Source organism: Phalaenopsis equestris, unplaced genomic scaffold (assembly GCF_001263595.1).
Source record: "Phalaenopsis equestris unplaced genomic scaffold, ASM126359v1 Scaffold000761, whole genome shotgun sequence".
Classification (NCBI taxonomy): domain Eukaryota; kingdom Viridiplantae; phylum Streptophyta; class Magnoliopsida; order Asparagales; family Orchidaceae; genus Phalaenopsis; species Phalaenopsis equestris.
Genome location: NW_018165201.1, coordinates 4,365,399 through 4,388,494, shown reverse-complemented (window position 1 = coordinate 4,388,494; position 23,096 = coordinate 4,365,399). Strand labels below are relative to the sequence as shown.

At 34.8% G+C, this 23,096-nt stretch overlaps 1 protein-coding gene across 3 annotated transcripts in view; it reads right to left on the bottom strand.

Annotated features, from left to right (window-relative positions):
* LOC110030980 (tyrosyl-DNA phosphodiesterase 1) overlaps positions 1-18,753 on the bottom strand; it is a 46,795-nt gene extending 28,042 nt beyond the window's left edge. For 2 of the 3 annotated variants that reach the window (XM_020733985.1, XM_020733986.1), the window contains exons 1-5: positions 18,595-18,753; positions 9,612-9,797; positions 3,568-3,840; positions 3,239-3,481; positions 2,775-2,835 (exon numbers count right to left, since the gene is read on the bottom strand). In XM_020733985.1, the coding sequence (XP_020589644.1) occupies positions 2,775-2,835; positions 3,239-3,481; positions 3,568-3,840; positions 9,612-9,797; positions 18,595-18,609 (778 nt within the window). In that variant the 5' untranslated portion in view covers positions 18,610-18,753. The remainder of the gene's footprint in view (positions 1-2,774; positions 2,836-3,238; positions 3,482-3,567; positions 3,841-9,611; positions 9,798-18,594) is intronic. The other variant, XM_020733988.1, reaches the window with a different exon arrangement.
* Positions 18,754-23,096: the final 4,343 nt, after the last annotated feature.

Sequence of the window (23,096 nt, the reverse complement as noted above, 5' to 3'; positions counted from 1 at the left end):
GGGTCAAAACGCGTCGAAATTCAAATTTCACAAAAATTCGACCCGCGATCGATCGTCACAAGTGGTTAACTCGAGCCCTCGGCAAATAACGGTGCAGTCAATGTGAATTACGGCGATCGGACACGTCGACTCTCCGAATTACGAAGCTGGTGCGCGCAGGAGTGCGAATTGTGCAGAAGGCCACCCTAAGGCTCGGGAAGGTTCTATAGGAATCCATTTTGGGTTTCCTCATGTCGGTTTCATCCTTCTAAGTGTTAGAAGTCGATACCGCACACGCAAAACTCCAAAAGAGGACGGAAATAGGTCGAACTAAAACGAGGCGGGCACCACTTCTAAGGTTCTAAGACAGTCGCAGGAAGACCCCTAAGGCTAGATCCTAACTCCTACGAGAAATACTAGACCTCACGAAAATTGAGGTCAACAATACCATCTTCTGGGCAAAAAGGCAATGGCAAGAAATGGGACTATGAGGTATAAAAGCCGCTTGCTCCTCAAAGATAAGTGTAGGCAACAAACACTTCATACGATCAGATTTTTTGCAATAATTTTATAAATGGTCTAACACAAACTTATGGGCTTGAATTTAGCTAGAGCATTAGCAATATTAGTATTGGGTATAAGAACAATGAGAATCTTCTTCCAATACTCTTGCGTACAACCGGACTGAAAAAAATCCCAGACAACCAATAACACTTCTTTGCTAACAATTTGTCAATAATGCTTGAAAAAGAAAGTAGTCATGCCATTCAAACCAGGAGTCCTATTTGAACCCATACATTTGACATTATTCCAAGTCTCACTTTCAGAGATATGAGATTCCAGGAAACCAGTAATATCCATATTAATATGGTATCTTTCATCAAAGGCTGGCCAATAAACACATAAAATTTTTGCTTCCACTTATTGTGAAAAAGATACGAGAAGACATCATGAATCTCTGTTTGACCATCAATAATATCACCATTAACCACCTTAACTTGGCAAATTCTATTGGATCTACGGCGGGAAGAAACCATGGTGTGGAAAATTTGGAGTTAGCATCTCCCTCATTAATCCAGCGAACCTTAGCTATCTGCCTCTACCAAGTAGTAATTCGAGCAACAGTAGAATTGAGACCATTAATTTTGGATCTGAGGTTCTTTTCCAACTCTTGGGAAAGCCTTCCAGTCGAGCATTCCATAACCTACAGCTACTCAATCTCTAAATTATGTTTAAGATTTCTTGCTCCGAAAGAATAAAGCTTTTAACATTCTCTTACATTTCCTCTACAGGAATTCAGCATTAGAACCATAATCGGGCCTCCTCCGGTATTAAAGGCCATATTCACCAGGCAAGGGGAAAAGAAATCAATATATCTTCGAACTTCAGACACTTCTCAGATTTAGGAGAGATATTACCCCCGTAGAAAGAGTAGAAGGGCAATGGTCAGAGGCAACCCGAATCAAATGCCGAACATTAGCAAAAGGAATAATTTCTAGAGCAGCGAAATTGATAATCATACAGTCATGCCTAACCCAATTTTTGCTCTTCCATCTTTATTGTCGGACCAAGTAAAACAAGGACCAATGAAACCCAAATCCTGAAGGTCATTAGAACTCATAAACTCTTGACAATTTTCCTGGCTCTGGTAGAAAAATGGAAGGGTTTACCCCATTCTTTACTTCCTGCTTCAAGATGGAATTAAAATGCCCAGATACAATAGTGGGTAGATAAACATTGAAATTGTTAGAAAAGGATTTCCAGAGTAGCCTCCTAATATGATACACCTTGTTAGCATAAACAGCAGCTTTAGAACCATCATGAAGATGCAAACAACCACAAATGCATTGGTTGGTTTGAGCCTTAAGTTCAAAAGATACAATATCCCTTCTACATAATACTAGAATACCGTCAGATCTATCCTCAGCAGGTTGATGAATAAAGCCCCAATTGTTGCCAATAAGCTTATCAATATCATGGTTCCCAAAATACCCAATCATAGTTTCAAGGAGCCCGACAAATCATCGCACTCTTGTTGCGACAGTTCCAGAAGAGGACGTTATTCAACATTGAGCTGAAGGGGACGCATCCCCACCGTTCACTGGTTCAACTGGATTAAATTTCCTTTTCCTAGGAGCAGGTTCAAACTGTTCCCACTGCTTCACTGCTTTGTTATGATTTATTCATACCAACAAGCTCTTTTGAATTTCTCTATTTAGCTTTACCCAGCTTTTTCTCTATATTGTGTTCCTTAAGCTTGGTCCCTTGGCAGTAAAAATCAATGGAGGAACATCTGGGGCAGCTTTCCCTTTTGAACCAATCTATTTCATAACATGAAGCTGGTGGAGGCAAAAAATATAATATTCTGAAGATAAGTTGATAAACCGTAGAATTTTCGAATGATTTGGTCTGTGATGTCGCACTTCTATACTATATACTATAAAGTTCTTTTACGCTAATGTATAGGAAAGAGGACTATATACTTTTCGAGTAAACAATAAGAGAGGATAAAAAAAATTAGCAGCAAAAGTTTAGCAAAAGTTTATACTAATCTATTTCATAATTTTTCAACCAATGTTAGCACAAACAGATGAAAATCAAAGCAATTTTAAAGTTTAGCAGCAAAACTTTGCATTATCAGATCCTCGTGATACACCTAAACTTTTTGTTCACGCACTTGTAACGTACATAGATATCATAGACAATAAAATGCATACAAGTAACATTGCATCCAATAAACAGAACTAAAAGCAAGTATAAAAAAGGCATTAAAATTTCCAATGTGATTAGCATACCAGTTTTCAGCCAATCAATGTCCACCATGTAGTTCGAAAGAATAGCAACAAGAATGTTTCCCTAAAAAGAGTCAACTAACAAGATATCAGTGAAATCTATACACAATAATTTAAAATACAAAATAATTTACAATATACCCTAAGCCTTCAGTTACAAGTTCATCATTTACTACAGTCAGAACTAGATGAACCCCATAAAGGGCTTGATTTGAATTATTATAAGTAAATTGCAGAATCAAGCAGTGAAAACTACCTTTAAAAACATGGCATTTAATAGGCTGTCTAAAAATAAAATAAATAGCATAGCCTATGAATTAAAGGCATGTCATTAGTAGTTATTAACACCCTAACCTAGTTTACTGTTCCTTCAATTACAGGTATTAAATTTCACATTAGAATGGTTCTTTGTTAACTGAAATTGTTTACAAAATCTGATTCCCTCTGGGTTTGAATTAGCAGATTACCTCTATAACATCATTAATAGCAATTGAACATTCATTTGCCCATTCAGGAAGACCTTCTACTCGCATTAGCCGGAAGACAAGAGATAAACTATCTTCGGAAACATCAAATTTGTTAAATTCTGCCACGCTATTCGAAGAAACCCTAATTTCAGCATCACTAACCGGATCTGACGTTGGAAGAAAAGACTGAGATGTAGAAACAACTGAAAGCTTCACTTCGAGCAACTTGCTGTCCTCCAAATTCTGCAGAAATATTCAATAAAATTATTACCAAAAAATGCCTATTAAATTGAAATTGGAAGCAGGTAAACAATAAAATTAGGAAATACCTGCAACGTTCTTGCAATAGCTTCATCTTGAAGAATTTGATAATTTTTATCATAAACTAAGACCTCCTTCTCTGCTCGTTTAAGAGCCTTATCTGAGCAAACTAAATCTCTTTCTGAAAAGAATACATTTTTACCACTTGCTCTAACATACTTGAAGAAATGACTACCCGGAATCAACTCAAGAATGTCACCGTCATCAACAAAGAGTTTTTCTTGGGAGCTCAACTTCCTTTTTTGACCCCCAGATTTAAAAATGACTGGGTTAGGACCTTCCTACGAAGGCATCCCATTATTAAACATTAGGTATAGAATAAAAACATAGTTGCATAAATCTCCACTCACAAAAATATTTAATTTAAACATTTTCAATCATTCAAATCGATAAATCAAAGCTATGATAAAGGTAATAGCAATTTGATTAATGAAATTGGAAAAACGACAAAGTTCAGTCATTTTATTTTAAATTTGTAATACTACTTCGCCTCTCTTCATTTAATGTTTCAATATTGGGTTGAAGTAAACTTATTTTCTTAATTATTAGAGACATTTAGCATTGTAAAGTATGTTTGTAAGGTATTTCCAAAAATCTCTTGGGGCCAAGTGGCATCAGCGCTGTAAATCTGAAAGTTGCCATGAAGAAATCACCCTGAAAGACTTGCAAAGAGAAATTCAATGATTACAATATCTTACGGTGTGCGAGCAGTGCATTCTTCCAAATCAGATAATCAATAAGAAAAATGAGAATGGAGAAACACTTTCATCAAATGTTCCAAGAATTAATTTGAGGACGACGAATACAACCAATGGCTTCAAAGAAGGGAACCAAGAAAATATTATCAACATTTTGAAGGAAGGAAAAAACTTGTATTTCAAAGATGGTTTTGAATCTGGATGATTTTATGGAATGGCTGCACACCGCAAAGCATGTTTTTGATGGTCATGAACTGTCAATCTATAGATGGGTTAATTTGGAGTCTATCAAGTAGAAGAATAATGTCTCCATGATGGAAGAATCTTAAAAGGAATTGAAATTGGGAATTCAAAAGCAAGACGGTGATTTAAAATAAGAGTAAATGTGCCGGCAAAAAAAAAATCAAAATTATTGATGGTATCCTCTTGGTGATAGCCGGGATAGAAACTGTCAAACTCTCCTCGTTGATACCCTTCATGATGATGTTCTTTATGTTTCGAATCTATTGCGTGATTTGTTACTATTAGTAAAATTATTGTTGATCATAAATGTAGCTAAATTTTATTCTTGTTGTTATGAGTTTCAAGAATTGATCACGTACAAGATGACCGATGGTGCTAAAAAAAAAGATGGACTATTTTTTAAAAGATAAACTTAACTCGAATAAATAATATCAAAGTGCTAGTTTAAAATTTATTTATGTTTCTAAAGACAAAAAAATTATGTTATGACTTAATACATTAGGTCATCCTAGCTTTCAGTATCTAAAATATTTGTTTCTCAAATTATTTCAGAATAAAAATTTGTCTTTGTTCAACGTGAAGTTTGTCAGTTTAATAAACATCATCATGCATTATTGTCTCCACAGGCATACAAATCAACAACATCTTATTTGGGTCCTCGTAAAAACCTCACGCGTTCTAGAAAGATGGTTTGTGGCTTTCACTGAGAATCACCTTAAGTTAAGTTTCGTTTATGTATTGAAAGAAAATTTTGAATTATAAATAATTTTAAAAAAAATTACACTATACACAATTTCAAAAAATCATTCAAATATTACAGAATAATAATGACCGAGTATTTCAAAAATATTTTGAATCAATTCTTTCTTGAAAAATAAATAATTCATCAAAGTTTTTATGTTAACACTCAACAACAAAATGAGAGCACTGAAGAAAAAAATAAGCACTTATTTAAGATTGTTTGGGCATTGTTATTTATCAATCAGGATCTTACATATCTTTGAGGTGAAGTCATTCTTATTGCTACATTTCTCATAAATAGAACAAATAAGAATTAAAACTTTGAAACACCTTGTGATATTTTCAAAATAAATTTCCAAAAAATCAGCTCTCAACTTCTCCAACTCTAAAGATATCTGGGTGTATTGCTTTCGTTCACCTTCATAATCAAGAAAAACTTGAACCCCAAGCCAAAAAAATGTGTTTTTTGGTTATGCTCCTAACCAAAAAGAGTATAAATGATTTGATACAAACTCTAATAAAATATTTGTTTCCATGTATATAAGTTTTTTTAAAATTACAATCTTTTTTTCACCTCATCTCTAAAGGAGGAACAAATTAAAGATTTGTCTACTGAGTTTCAGAAATTTTTTTTTTCAAATTGAAGACTCTCAAAATAGTATATCATCAACCTTGATTATTCAGCTTGAAAACTCAAACAATTTTATATAAGGAGAGAGTGAGTCGACTCTTTTAAATATTAAAGTTCCTATAATGTCATCTCATGAAGTTCATGACAAAGAAGAAATATAAAAAAAAAAACAACAGTGGTACCGTTTGATATTGTCCACTCGCGGCAGAGGACAACTCAAAAGAAATGGTCTACGAATCTTTTGCATTGCCCAGAATCCACAAACCCAAAAAATGTCATCAACATGTTCAGTTTACTTCATCTACAGGTTACGAGTTTGCTAGCCCTGAATCTGAGCCTACTTTGAATCCTAAGTCTAATAAGTCTAGCCTTCCAATTAGGGAAATATCTTACACACAACATTCATTGTCCCATTATGTGTCATATGAAAATCTCTCGCACATTTTCTATGCTTTTACCTCACAATTATCGAATATGTAGATTCCTAGTACAATGCAAGATGCTCTGAAAATTCCTAAATGGAAGTAGGCTATGTTCGAGGAGAAGAAAGCTCTTCAAAAAATTGCACGAGGGAACTGGTTGATCTACTTAGCAGAAAGATAAATGTCAATGTAAATGGGTGTTTACAATTAAGTATAATTTTGATGACTCTCTTGAACGATACAAGACTTGACTGGTTACCAAAGGATTTACTCAAACCTAGAACATTGATTAATTAAAGAAATTCGCTCCAGTTGCAAAACTAAACTATGAAATAATTCTTATGTCACTTTCAGCAGCTATCTTGACTGACCTCTATAACAGTTGGATATAAACAATGCCTTCCTCAATAAAATCTTGCAGGAAAAAGTATATATGGATACACCTCCGAGATTCGACGAGAAGTTTGACAAAAAAAAGTGTAAACTAAAAAAATTCTTATACAGGTTGAAGCAGTTACCGAGGGCATGGTTTGAAAATTTACACTATTGGTTAAAAGTTAAGGGAATACTCAAGTACAGGGAGATCATACAATGTTCTTCAGACATTCGAAAGATGAGATCTCATACTAATTATGTATGTGGACAATATTATTCTCATGGAAATAATGCATATGAGATGAATTATTTGAAGACTTCTCTATCATCTATTTTTGAAATCAATGACTTAGGATTTCTAAGGTATTTCCTTGACAAAAAAGTTACTAGATCGAATAAAGGAATTGTTGTCTCCCAACAGATGTATGATCTTGATCTTCTCAAGAAAATTGGAATGAGTGGTCCAATTGATCCCAATCAGAAAAAAGGAGATGGGAAGGTGAGCCGATGAATACAGTTAGATATCAAAAATTGGTGAGAAAGTTGATATACTTATTCCATGCACGACTAGATATTGACTTTATTGTGAATTTGGTAAATCAATTTATGCATTCACCTAATGAGAAACAGCTTGAAGCAGTCCAATAAAATCCTCAAATATCTAAAAGGCACACAAGAAAAATGTTTATTCTTTCATGGGAGCATAGAGGCATTCATTAATGCAGATTGGACAATTTAAGTTATTGACAGGAGACTAGCTTCTAGATACTTCTACTTGTGGGAAAACTTAGTTACATGGCAAATTAAGAAATAGAATGTGGTTGCAAGGAGTGGTGTTGAGACATAATATAAAGCTATGGCTAATAGAATATGTGAGATTTTATGGTTGAAAAGAATTCTCGAAGAGCTATGGATCCTGAAAAGCATGTCAATGAAGTTATAGTGTAACAATAACGCAGTCATAAGCATTGCATAAAATCTGGTGGATCCTAAAAAGCATGTCAATGAAGTTATAGTGTAACAAGAACGCAGTCATAAGCATTGCATAAAATCTGGTGGCATTATCCCACAAAACATGTTGAGATTGACAAACACTTCATAAAAGAGAATATTGATTGTGGAGTTGTTTGCATATCATTTATCTCTACTGCTCATTAAATAGAGGATATCTTCACCCAAGAGCTATTCAGGCATAATTTTGATCTCCTGGTAAGAAAGTTGAGCATGATAGATATCCATGCTCCAACTTGTGGGGTGTTGGAATTTTAAAAATATTTTATTTTTAGTATATTCTTTTTTTTCTATTTCTAGAAGTTAGAATTATTGATATATAATAATTCATATTTCCTTCATTTATCACAGAAATTTCTGGCTAATTTCATTAAGTTCCTAATGTGGGAGTCACCCCCTCTATTTATCTTGTAATTGTTGTCTATGAAATTGAAAAGAAATAATTATTTTTCCCTCCCAAAACCTACAAAGTCGAGTCGGGTCATGTCCCTTAATTTTAAACAATACTTTTTAATTCATAAATGGGTTAATTTTATGTGTATGTATGTGTGTGTAATCAAATAAATCAAGTAGATTTTAAGTAGATTCAACTTAATTTCAAAGAATCAATGGTTGAGTTGAAGTAAATTATTTTCTCCTTTAAATCTATTAAATTTGGACAACAGCAAAAGAGTTTTGAGTTCTAATTAGTTTATTTCAATAAATTATTTTCGATAGTGTAAATTTCTCTCTTTTTAAATTCAACTATTATAAAGCATAACTCACCTTATATGTTTGAACCAGTCCGTGTTGAAAATAGTGTTTTCCTTAATTTGTTAGTATAAAGAAGCATCCCTTAAGATACTCTCACTTAAAGTTTTTTTTTCAAAAACATTTCACATTCTTTTTTCTACATTGTTAAGAAAAATACACATATCATAATCAAAGCTTAGATTAATATCTTAGTTATTTTGTGGTTTTTTTTTACCTATTTTTTTCACCCAAAGTACTATACAAATCATGAAATATTAAAGGTTTAACTTTGTAATCAATAATCACTAGTGCATTCTTTTAGCTTTCATTTAATATATTATTAGAAATTGTTCATGTGGTTTTATAAAAAAAAAAAACATTTCTTTTCTTTAATTAGCTTTTGTGTATCTAAAATTCACCACCAAATTTCCCACTCATATACATTAACTTTTAGGCGTTTACAAAACCTGATTTGCAATCAAATTGGGCATATTTGTTGTTTAAAAATTGGAAACACATTCTACAAAATAATAATTTTGCCCTGCCAGATTCTATTGTACGATTACACTATTTACTGTGTAGTTGGATGTGAGCAATTAAAATGAGTTTAAACTCCAAAAATCCCTCACATAAAAGGAATTTAGTGACACACAAAAGTAAGAAAAATGAACTACTTCTGATTTTTCTCAATCCATTTAATTTCTAGCTAGGATTTTTTTTTTCCGCCACCATAAGAATTATTGAGCATTCTAGTTGTGATCATTAGTGTAAAAAGAATTATGCGATCTCACAATTTCATGGTTTGAGAGTGTGGTTTTATCGAATCATTTTCGGAAATTGCAATCAGTGGTAAAATTTAGTTCTATTTGTAGTAAACCAATTGGGTAAATTGAGAAATAATACGTATGAATTATTACTTAGCTGACTCTAATCCACTCTCTTAGCACCCGACAAAAATCAAATGCCAAACCTACAAGTAAAATTTTTGGAAACTCATACCCACTTATCACTTCAATCTATTAAAGTTGCCCCCCAATTGCTCCTAGAATCTTCATAAAACTAGCCAACAAATTTAATACACTATTCAACAAAACAAAAGCGTCATTCAAAATTAATAATAATTTTATCAAAACAAACAAAAAATAGTTGCAAACATAACATAAAACTATATGCTGAAATAAAATAGAAAAGAAACATACTACAGTAAGTTCAGCAATGCCGTCACTTGAACCATGAAGACTAATATGCTTACGGCTAACTCTCTTGTCGGGCATTGTTATGTTATTACGTCCTACAAAATTGACTCCTTCAAAAACTGAAATTCTTGGTGCTGAATCATCCACTGTGAGATTGCTTTGAAGAGGAAGCAGAAAGCCAATCGTCACCTAAAACATTGCAAACAAATTCACAGTTAAACTATCAATTCATGTCCATATGAGAATGTTAAACTAACAGGGCATTTACAAACATACCACCCAATGTATTTATATGTCTAACACCTATACTTTACTTTTTACATTTATAAAACCCAAATCTTTTATATCACATCAAAAATACCACCATTTTAACTCTTAAAAAGTGAAATACAAACTTTCATACATAGGCAGTGTGGCTTGTATGTAAAAATTGAAGTTTAAGCATAAGGTATGTAAATACAAAAGAATTGAGTGGTATGTATAAAAATCTTCCTAAATTAAAATGACAGTAGTATGAGAAATTAGATGTATACATGATCCTAGTTCGAAAATGATTCAGAATAACTTAATTGATCGGGTTGTTCTAATCCAAGTGCTAGAGAATACAAGGAACTATAACAAAAAAAAAATTTTTTTTCCATTGCAAATGCACTCACTGCACTGAGCTACAATAGCACCGTCACCTTTACGAACACTTAACTCATTTCCAATTTATGGTATCATCAATTAGGAAAATCTAGAGAAATCATAAACGAGAGTAAACACTGATAAAAATAACTATCTTATCAAACATCTGCATTGTTGACCTCATTTTGAGGTCTTCTTTTCCATTCACTAGATACCTTAGGATCTAGCTTTAAGATTCTCCTTATTTTGATTCACTTAGAGGACTAGACTGGGACCCACACCCCTTAGAAATTCAAGTCATTTCTTCGCTCTTTGCAGTTTCATATGGAGAGTTTTAGATCCTCAATATTCGGTTGAGTCGATCGAAAAGCTAACATATTGAAGCTCAAATTGAGCTCCTGTAGAAATTTGAAAGACATAGGTGGACACCGTGGCGCGTGCGATGTTTGACTGGCCACTACGAGCGGTATGTTTGACTTTGGTCGTCACTTATGTGAGGACTGATCAATAATATACTCGTTAAACGACTCCGATCGGGACAAAATAAATTCATTTGTCATGCCACGCGCGAATCAAAGTTAATTCAAAGTTAATTTGACGCGTTGACGCGATCGACGACGAATTTGTCCGGATGTCTCCGAATGATGAAATGGATCATGTCGTTGCGTCCGGAACGTCGATTTTAGCTAGGCGGACACCCATTTTGTCGGGACTCCGAGCACGAGTGGATCACACAAAATTTAATATTTTATTAATATTTTCTTTAATAAAATAAAAATATATTTGATAAAGTTTCTTTTTATAAAAGATAATCTTTTAAAACCTAAAAATCTCAACTTCCTCGCGCCTTTGTTCTTTGCCCTAGCCGAGCCGTGGAGTCTCTTGCCGGTTTGTCGGTCATCCCTTCCCTTTCCGAGCCTTCGTCGCCGGTGGCCTCTCCGGTAACCTCGCCGGTAGCCCGTTGTAACAAAATTTCCCACCTAAACGAGTTCGGTAACCTGTTTGTTCTTGAATTTGAATGTTCTCTTTGCCCTTTGAGATGTTTCTTGTCACCTCCCTTTTTTTTTATTGCCAGTGAGCTTTGGCCCTCTTGATGGCTATAAATACCCCATATGAGGGGAAGAAGAGACGCGATGTTTTCTGTTGAAATTTTAGAAAAGATATAGTGTTGTTTTTTCTCTCTTTTCGAGTTCTTGAGGAAGATTGGGCTGCTATTCTTCTCTGGAGATTTTGGGAAAACACAGTGTAGAGAGCTCTTTCTCTATTGGAAGTTTCTGTTTTAGGATTTTCTTACTCTTCTAGTTCTTGCGTTAACAAGGAATCAAGGTCAGGTTCCATGTACTCTTAGAATGTTGTTTAATCTTTGAATTAATTGTCTATGTGATAATCTCCTCTGACTCATGAAATGAATAGATCACATAGAAATGATATTTCAATTTGATCATCTTTTTGATGAAGAAACAAAGCTTCTTCGTGAATATCTATACCATGGCTGCCTTTACTTATCAATACTGGAAACATTTTTTTATGACTTGGATAGCCATTTGGTGGCTCGGTTTTGGCTTGTTGGTGGCCTATTCCTTTTGGTTGTTCGCTGATTTCGATCTAGCTCTTATGTGGAAGTTCAATTACATTTCCTATAATTCTCTTTATTTGAACTTCAATACTGAAAATATTTTTAATGACTTGGATAGTCATTTGGGGCTCGGTTTTTTTTATTTTTCTTGCTGCCCCCTTTGTTCGAATATTGTTGAAACTGCATTTGGAATTCATTTTAATTTCTCTTTGTTGTTTCTTGTTTAAATATATGTTTGAGATCAATTTTAATAACTTGAATAGTCATTTGGTGGCTCAATTTTGGCTTGTTGGTGGTCTATTCCTTCTAGTTATTTGTTGGATTCGATTTAACTCTTATGTGGAAGTTCAATTATGTTTCCTAGAGCTCCCTTCACTTGAACTTCAATATTGGGAAAATTTTTAAAAGGTCTGGATAGTCATTTGGTGGCTCGTTTTTGGCTTGTTGGTGGCCTATTCCTTTAGGTATTTGTTGGATTTGATTTAACCTTTATATGGAGGTACAATTACATTTCCTGTAATTCTCTTTACCTGAACTCCGACATTGAGAACATTTTAATGATTTGGAAATACATTTGGAATTTGGGCTTTTAATATTCTTTGCTACCTTTTATTCAAATATATGATGGAAATCATTTTTATGACTCGGGAAATATATTTGGGATACGGTTCTTGCTCACTGTTGTGGTTCGGTTTCGATCCCTGCTCTTTACTAGAATTGATTCTGATTCTTTCTTGTTGGGATTCAGTTTCGGTTCTTGCTCCCTGTTGTGGTTCGGTTTCTGCTTCCTGCTCTTCGTTAGAATTGGTTCTGGTTTCTACTCTCAGTTAAATCTCGTTTTTTTTTTCTGTTTTTTTAGCTTGTTGCTGACCCTTATATATTAAAAAAAAAAACCTGTTGGAATTCATTTTATGGTTTGAAAATATACATTTGGGACTCAGTTTTAATGTTTTTTGCTGTACTTTGTTCGAATACTTGCTGACAGTCATTTTTTTAAGGTTGGAAAAATGCATTTGGAATTTGGTTTTGGTTTTCTTTGCTGCTCCCTTGTTTGAATATATATAGGAGATCATTTTAACACCTGTTTGGGGCCTGTTTCTATACTTCTTGCTACCTCTGTTTGAAGGTATATTGAGATCGATTGTTTGATTTTAAATAAACAGATGGGGGTTGATTTCTATGCTCATTGCTGCTTCATTTAAATGCATGAAATAAAGGAATATTTTCGATTTGAATATTTACTTTGGAATTGTAATTCCCGTACCTTTCGTTGCCTTATTTGAATGCATAAGCTGAAACTTTGGAGGGATGTTTATTTAATCCTTAAAGGTTGCTGGAATTGGCTTTCGGTATCAATTATGTGGATTTGAATTCGATAATACAAGAATGCAGCATATTTGTTTATGGAAAGTTCATGGGATTTACAATAGGGACATGTATATGTTAAAGTTTGAACTTAAGGTAGAAGATAGATGTTGTAGAAAGGATTAAATGATTGCTTCTCCCATTTCCTTGATATGAAATATATATACAAAATTTGTTGAATGAGAATATGAAATATTGAGGTGGTCTATTAGTTTGAGATGAGGGGTAACAAGCAATGATGCAAAAGAACCATTTGACAGCTTAGTTTATAGCTGAAATATAAAATCAATATTCAATTAGTGTGATGCCCTTTCACCCCTAGATCGTCAACAGCTCTAACCCTTTTTCAAAAGGTTCGAGAATCGGTAGCCAAAAAAAAAAAAGAACAGATACTACAGACATTGCACAGATGCTACACCCATAAAAGAATAGATACTACAGACATTGCACAGATACTACACTCGCAAAAGAACAGATACGACACTATATTATAGACACCATACCCTGACTAATACATGCATACATTGGATATCACCTATATGTACATTTCATACATCACATAGTACATCTTGTACACCATACACAGATACACCACATATCTTTATTTGATGAATCTAAGTATTATCATATCACCTTTTTATACTGCATACACTATATCCCCACACTACACCCTGCACAACAGATATTACATATCATGCATAGATACTACGGGTTTCACACAGATATTATACTTGCACAAAAAATAGATATTACACTCGTACACACTATATGGTTCACACACTACGCCATACACGATAAATATTACATTTCACAGGCACGTGTACTGCATGTTGATAAGTTCAGATACTACATTTCATGTATGGGTGCACTGCACTTTGAGGAGTTCAGATACTACTCCGTTCACATATTCACTAAACGACAGGGTTTAAGACTGTCCGATTATAGGGGTGATTCGTTGGTGGTCTCTAGTTGATGTTGTTAGGTTGACCTCGATATATCAGTTGTCTGTAGGATCGAGATAGAGAGAAAAGGGGTCTAGTCTGAGTCTATCCCCAAATTAAAATCTAAAATCCCATCTTGAGACTTTCATATGCTCATCATTTAACTTTCTTTTTATAATCTGCAAATGTTTACTTAACCCATTTATATCATATAATTGCAATCTGTTTTGAAGCTTTAGCAGAATTTGATCAGGTACGTTTTTTATTTATTTTCTGCATATTTCCTTTTATTTTGTACGTACTACACTTCGCTACATGTCTCATGCACTTTCTTATCAAATCTTACAGCATAGTCTCTTTGTCTATTTTTTGTTGTGCTGTATACATTTACCAGTATTCATATTTTAGTTGTTACCTTTCTAATATGTTTGTGCAATCCCCTGGGATAGGCCGTTCAAGGCATGCTTTTTTTTTATTATTCCCTCTTCTCTCTCTATTCTTCTTGGAACGAGACGATGACGTGGTCGGTTGATGATTCATCTCCAGACAACAGTCGAGACAACCACCAAAGACGGAAGGATGGGCTTATGCAGAACCTCGATAGATTTAAATAACATAACTATAGGACGTCGAGGTTGTTTGTTTGGCACGACGTAAATCCTCACATTATCTTTTAAGACATTATCTTTTAGGACTTTCTACGATTTTATATCGTACAATAAATCCTAAATTTTTTAGGATTCCGAGGTCGTCGCTTAGTACAACATAAAGCCTCACATTTTCTCAGGCTATTTGCATATGATATACATATGTAAGTCCTGAATATCTAAATAATTTACAGGATTGAAACATCAAATAATTTCTTTTTCAAATATATAAAGCTAAATCATACATTAGTTTGAGATGTTATTGAATCTCCTTCAGTATCTCCAACATCTCCTACGTTTCGTTCCTTTGGATTCTAAAAATAACTATTCCTATTTGAACCTATCTCATTTGACTTTTTCCTATGAACAATCGTGGAAACTTGAACGTTGAATTCTTGAAGACGAAACCTCTGATCATTATCGAGAGTTTTCTTAGGTAACTTCGGTTATCTAAGATGTAATTAACTATAAGGCTTGCTCCTATAGGGAGTTTAAAAACCCAGATTAATTTAAACCCTATCTAATCTGTATATTAGATAGGAAAATTTGTCGGCTATAAATTTCGCAAACCAAAATAGAGTCATAAACTTTTAAGTTTAGATAGTTAAGTCTACCAATAAGTGATATGTCCATCCTTCAAGATGATATATCATTTATGGTATCGTGCTCAGCTGTTTAAACTATTAAATATATGAGATCTATTCGGTCTCATTTTAAAAAAAAATAATAAAAGGATACCATTTTCACAAAATTAAAATTAAATTATACATTATATATATATATTATAAAAAAAATAGCCGACATGCATATCTTTTGGGATGCATGACTTCAGTCACATGCAAAAGAGAAACATTTGAAACTAAAGGGGTAATTATGAGTACGAGGCCTATTTCATATAATAATTGAATGGAACTTTTCCCTTGCGGGCAGTCAATTGTCATGTGATATAAAAAAATTTGCATGAATTGCTTCTAAAAGGTAGCAAATCCAAGAAAACTTCTAATCTTAATGATTCAGCCATTCTAGGATGGTTTTAGACCTTTAAATCACCCATTTTAATGTCTTATTAACTCAATATAGTCCAAAGCACGTTTTTAATGTCAGAAAGCTGTGTTTCTTTAGGTTGGATCTCTCTCGTGGATGAAAGACCTTCTGAGAGATCCTTAGACTAACTTAAAGAACACTTCTACTAGAAGTTACAGCTCCTCCATTGATAGCGGGGAAGAAACATTAAACCAAAAGCAATCAATGTGTAAATCTTATAATCCTTTTATGACAATCCTGTTAGGCACATTTGTTATAAAGAAAGACTCAATTTTAAAAATCAATGGGTTTGCACTTACTTTTTCAAAAAAAAATAAAAATAACATGATTTGCTATCATTATTCGCATAATTGAGCCCCACATATGCATCAAGTTGTTGTTCCACTATTAATACAGGCCACAGCTTTCCTTCTTGCTGCTACAAAATCTAATTCAACTCACCAAATTTCCCAAGCTCATAAAACCAAGTAAGCCCTTAATTTTTCATAAGAGAAAAGATAGATCGATATTTATCAATTAATCACTGTAGCCTCCTCACATTTCGAACTGTGCTGATTTGGCAATTAGAGACTAGTTAAAATCATCTGGACATTGTAAACTCTATCTTAAACATAGAACCACTTAAAAAACATTTTTAAATTGATAGAAAGGTGATATTAGTACTTATCTTATCTATATTAGATAGGAAAGTTGATAACACTCACCAACTAATTTATCTTCATTAATTCCTATCTTGGGTAACTATAGTGGACTTAGAACTAAAGGTGCATAAGCATCATTTTGCAGTAGATAATAGTCAATTTCAGGCTTCTCATCACCAAACTTTAGTTCTTTGTATCATTCTCAAGGAAAAAGATAAGCATAATCCCTAGTAATATATTTCCAAAATAGAATCAAATATATGACAAATATGTATTTCTACTTGTAAAATCTACAGAGTGCACACAATTTCTTAATGTTGAATAATTACACGACACGCGGCCTTGTACATCAAGCACTTGTCACGGCTCATTCCACTTGTGGAATAGGCACAAACACGGTCCCAATGCTTTGAGTAGTTTTTTTAAATGTTTTACTGACATTGTATCTACATTAACAAGGGGAGTTAAAGTAATAAAAAATGGTGTGAATCTAAAAATACAAGACAAAGAATATTGATGTATTTCAAAGTGAGATGGCTGCCTGAACCCAAACCTAAAACATTCACATAATGTTGGAATTTCCTCAAGCTGCACAATACCCCCATGAATTTAAGGATCCTCACTAAGCCAATCCCAACAAGAATAGGCGTTAATAACTAGTCATAACAATAACAACAAAAAGCTTTTGTCCCACTAAGTGGGTTCGGCTACAGGAAGCTTTTTTCCACATTGTGTCCAATCAAGTGTCATACTTTCATTTAATTCTAATAAATTAAAATTATTTTTTATACAAAATGCCAAATTTAGGATTAATCACAAATGGAAAATAATCATCATCCTCATTGGCAAGGTGTGACAACTAGAAATAAACCCAATAAATAGAAAAAAAAATGACAAGCAAATGACACATCATAGGTTGTTGACCTTATTCACATTCTCGATAAGTTCATGAGCTTCAAAAAAAAATAAAGCTAAGGTCCTCTCGAAACAATCACGTCTACTTTTCAAGGTCAACTCTAGACAATCACAAAAGCCAAACATTACAACGCAGACATATAAAATAACAATCAACATGCCTCAAAGCATCCTTCACATGTTGAAACTACAAAGCTTTATTTTCCATCTCCATTGAAAGCTTAACTCCTAGTAAAAGCAACACTTGAAAAGATACCAAAAATCTTAACATATGTAATGGAAGAGGACAAACCACTATCAAATTAATACCAACATATTTTTCAACTATTTAATGTGAGGCTAAAGTCAATATTTTGATATCCCTTAAACAGAGTTTATATGTAAGTCCTGCAAATTATTCCACTTACAACGTACAAAAACAATACAACAAAAACAAAAGCTACCACCTAATTTAACTAACCCTTTCTGCATGATTAAAGAAATAAATGAAATAGACATAGAAGGCATATAGGATTAAGATGCCATGATGTTATGATTACATGTCGAAACCACTCACAAAAATTTTAAAATAAAAAAAAATCTCTATCTTTTCGATCATTAACCTTGTTTAAATTTAATCAACCAAATATCAAGAAATATGTTTTATCTATTATGACTGCCTAATTGCTTTAAGAGAATGATATCAACAAGCTCGGAGATAATCATTCTATGTGAAGAAGAGTACATTAAAAAGGCTCGTGGATTAACCATTTAAATCAAATAGATGAAATGTCTGGATAAATTAAAAGATGAACAAAGCCTAATAAATTATATCAGAATTTCTAAAAGATTTGATGAAGTTTTTTCATCCAAGTTTTTTTTAATATGCAAACAGCACTCATTGTGATTTGTTATATAGGATTAACATCCACGCGTGAATCTTATCGGAATATGAAATCCCATGCATGGGATTTTCTAGGTATGGTTTCAGTCTGAGCACAAGAATCCGCTCATGAGCTTGAAGAAGTGCACTCTGATCATCAATTTACCTATAACAGAGTCAGAAGTGGCAGATTGATGCCCTTTTCATCTAAATTTGGGATTTAGATTCTTATAACTATACACAGTATGAGAGTCTCGCCAGTAAATGATCATACAGATACTCATGGAGAAATCAATTCGGTCTCAGTCACGAAGTGAGAAAGGAATAGTAAACATTCAAATCAATGAAAGACTAGGGTAGAGCAGTACCCGCGAATTCGCCATGACGATGCGTTCGAGCTCGTCTGCGGGTGAAGTAAAACCCTATGAGAGAAAGAAATGTTTCTCATCGGCCGAATCGGTAACCCGAGACGACGATACCGCTTGTCCCGGCACATTAGCGGGGAAAAAATTTGGGTACATAGGAGCGCTGCTTGCGAAACGAAAGACACTTGGGCTCAGTCGGTCCCACCCCACCCCTATAAAAATATATTTTTTATCGTGCGTGACCCGTCGACCCGACCCGTCATTGTAAGCCCCATGTAATCCTGATGTAAACTCCGCTATCCACCCCATGTACCGCGCGTGTAAGCCCCATGTAATCCCCATGTAAACTCCGCTGTCCGCACAATGTACAGCGCGTGTAAGCCCCATGTAATCCCGATGTAAACTCTGCTGTCCGCCCCATATACAGCGCTTGTAATCTCGGTATACGCCCGATGTAACCTACGCTGTCGACAAAAGGATGTAATCCCGGTGTACATTAAGGAAAAGCCATTGTAACCCGCGTGTACCATCTTTGTACAGCCGGTGGAACATTCCGTACAGCGCGTGTAAGCCCCATGTAATCCCGATGTAAACTCTACTGTTCGCCCCATATACAGCGCTTGTAATATCGGTGTACGCCCGATGTAACCTACGCTGTCGACAAAAGGATGTAATCCCGGTGTACATTAAGGAAAAGCCATTGTAACCCGCGTGTACCATCTTTGTACAGCCGGTGGAACATTCCGTACAGCGCGTGTAAGCCCCATGTAATCCCGATGTAAACTCTACTGTTCGCCCCATATACAGCGCTTGTAATATCGGTGTACGCCCGATGTAACCTACGCTCACTTCCGCGGTAAACCCGCCGTCAGAAATCAGATGTACACTCGATGTACATCACGTGTAAAGCCAAAGTAACCTCCGCCAATTGTAACACGCGTGTAAACCGAATATAACGTCGTTGTAACCCGAATGTACCCTCCATGTACACCCGAAATGCGCTTGTAAGCCGATTGTAACGTCCATGTAACTCTTATAACTTATTTACTTACGCTGGTAAATAATAAAAAAAAAACACTGTAACACATTCGAAAGAAGGGATTCACAGACGCTAGGGTTCCTCCATCGGGACAGTACGACGATCTTGAAGGTTAGGGTTTTGCTACTGTGAGGAGTTACACGCCTAATGGAGGAGAAGGACAGTACGACGATCTTGGCAGAGACTACTGGTGCGGATTTGGGTGAGAACCACCCCAGACGCGAGCAGGCAACCGTTACAGTGAAGTCAAGCCGCAAACAGTCCAAAAAGGGAGAGACTCATCCCGTTTCCAGGTATTTCTTAGTTTGTTGTAGCCGTTTTCCTTTGAATGGTGATATGTTGTTCACGGTTAAGAAGCACAAGAAATATATGTCCAACAATTATTTGATTATTGTGCATGGTTCTACACCATTTTTAATACCTGATTTTAGGGTTGAGATTCAACCTAAAATTAGGGTACACGCGCAGAGAATGGGTTGCGATTCTAAACCCTAAAATTAGAAAACCTAAAATAATTCATTTTGCAAAATAATTTGTAAACCTAAAATAATTTGTTGTGAAATGAATTTTATTAATCATCTAGATTTTATTAAACTTCTCTCCTGTATTGTTGTAGGCTCTTGAACTCAAAAGCAATTAGTTGCAGATGCCGTCCATCTGCAGTACGAGAGGTTCTCGATAATGTCCGACCAAAAGTCGATGAGGACACATGACATAAATTGGAATCCTTGAGTCTGGCGCAATTTTTTGAACTCCCTTTGTATCCCCCAGGACAATATTTTGACGATGCACATAATTAATTGTTGGGACATTGATCGAATGACATTCATTTTGGGAGGGAAAGATGTCAAATTTGTTTCTGAAGAAGTTGCATTACTGCTAGGCATGCCCAATAGAGGATTACCTGCATGTTGGACCAATGCACCGCCTGATACAATGGATGCAAGACAAATTAAGACTGCGCTGCTCAACTTTTCACTAGGGGAGTCATCTCACAACCTTCTGCAATTAATAATCAAATTTTTAATTTCAAATTTATTTTTTCCTTCAAGCAATTTTAGAGTTTCGAAAGAATTGTCTTCTATTTGCGAGAATGTATATATTTTTGCAGCGTACAACTGGCCAGCTACAGTACGTGCATTTCTGCAGACGCAACTTAACGTTTGTGTGGCTAAAATTAAAAATGATCAGCCAGTTGGTTACATCAACGGTTTTGTGTTTAGGTTACATCAATGGTTTTGTATTTCTTCAATCGGTTTGTGTTCCACCAATACATTTTAAAATCTCAGCTGCAATTGTCAAGTTTAAAATAACTCGTAAAGTTTAACGCAGATCTGGCTTTATGAGCACACTTCCATGGTCCTCCCAGCATTGCCTCAAGCTAGACCAAGAATGTTGAGGTGGTCAAATGTGAGGTGGAGTACTCTGAAGATTCAAGTAGCCTTTAAAAGGCTTAAATCTGCCGAGGTCAGCAATTTAGTTCTTTATTCTATAGAATTTGTTTTTTTCACGTGATTCTTTCATTGCTTTTGACTCTATGTAATGTCTTGCAGGTTTTTTATAACTTTTTTGACATTTTAGATAGCGAGCATCATCTCCTAGGTTCTCCATTACAAGAACCATCTAGTCCCGAGCAACATCCCCCAGAAAAGAACGTTATATCCCAACCACAGTCGCCCGCATTCATTGGTACTGCTGAGCCTATATTTCCTTATCGTACCAGTCCCCCACCACATGACGAGAGACATCAACATAGTACCTCTAGTAGTGGATTTGAAGAAATCCATGAATTACTGAAAGAGCATCATAAACTGTTCATGGAATTTCAAATCTCAGTGCTTAATTGGCTGACAGAGCTAGAAAATACAATGAAAAAATTAAAATCAGAAGTTAAAGACATAAATAAAGCTCTAAAATCACTCGTTGGGACATTACCAACTAAATGAGTGCAACAGTCCCCGCTAGGGAGCCTAATTCATAGAATTAAGGCAAGAAAAGGGAGAAGAAAGAGGACTCTCAGTTCCTCATTTTTGGTATTTGAACGGAAGAATAAGCAAAAGCCAAGTCAGGAAGTCACTGAAAAACATGAAGAGGTTCAACACTTGCACATAAGCATTAACTTAATAGTACTTCCTTACTAACTTAACTAACAATATTTCTTATTTAACAGATTGATATTGTGCGTACATGTGAAGTAAATAAATTCGATCAGCAAGTCATAATTGTGTATAGTAAGAGTACTGACGAAACTCTGCAAACATCACCAGTAGATAAAAACAGCGATCGAGAACATTATGATATCAAGAACATTATGATATCATTCTTAATCACCAGCAGAGCTTCGTCAGTAGCCTTACTATCTTCATTAACATAATGCATAATGTTCTTGATCGCTGTGTTTATCTACTGGTGGTGTTTGCAGAGCTTCGTCAGTAGCCTAACTATACACAGTTATGATTTGTTGATCGAATTTATTTACTTCACTTGTACGCACAATATCAATCTGTTAAATAAGAAATATTGTTAGTTAAGTTAGTAAGGAAGAACTATTAAGTATAATGCTTATGTGCAAGTGTTGAACTTCTTCATGCTTTTTAGCGACTTCCTGACTTGGTTTTTGCTTCTTCTTCCGTTTAAATGCCAAAAATGGGGAACTGAGAGTCTTCTTTCTTCTCCTCTTTCTTGTCTTAATTCTATGAATTAGGCTCCCTAGCGGGGACTGTCGCACCCATTTAGTTGGTAATGTCCCAACGGGTGATTTTAGAGCTTTATTTATGTCTTTAACTTCTGATTTTAAGTCTTTCATTGTATTTTCTAGCTCTGTCAGCCGATTAAGCACTGAGATTTGAAATTTCATGAACAGTTTATGATGCTCTTTCAGTAATTCATGGATTTCTTCAAATCCACTACTAGAGGTACTATGTTGATGCCTCTCGTCATGTGGTGGGGGACTGGTACGATAAGGAAATATAGGCTCAGCAGTACCAATGAATGCGGGCGACTGTGGTTGGGATATAACGTCCTTTTGTGGGAGATGTTGTTCGGGACTAGATGGTTCTTGTAATGGAGAACCAAGGAGATGATGCTCGCTATCTAAAATTTTAAGAAAGTTATAAAAAACCTGCAAGACATTACATAGAGTCAAAATCAATGAAAGAATCACGTGAAAAAAATAAATTCTATGAAATAAAAAATTAAATTGCTGACCTCGGCAGATTTAAGCCTTTCAAAGGCTACCTGAATCTTCAGAGTACTCCACCTCACATTTGACCACCTCAACATTCTTGGTCTAGCTTGAGGCAATGCTGGGAGGACCATGAAAGTGTGCTCATAAAACCAAATCTGCGTTAAACATTACGAGTTATTTTAAAATTGATAATTGTAGCTGAGATTTCAAAATGTATTGGTGGAACACAAACCGATAGAAGAAATACAAAACCATTGATGTAACCCACAGGCTGATCCT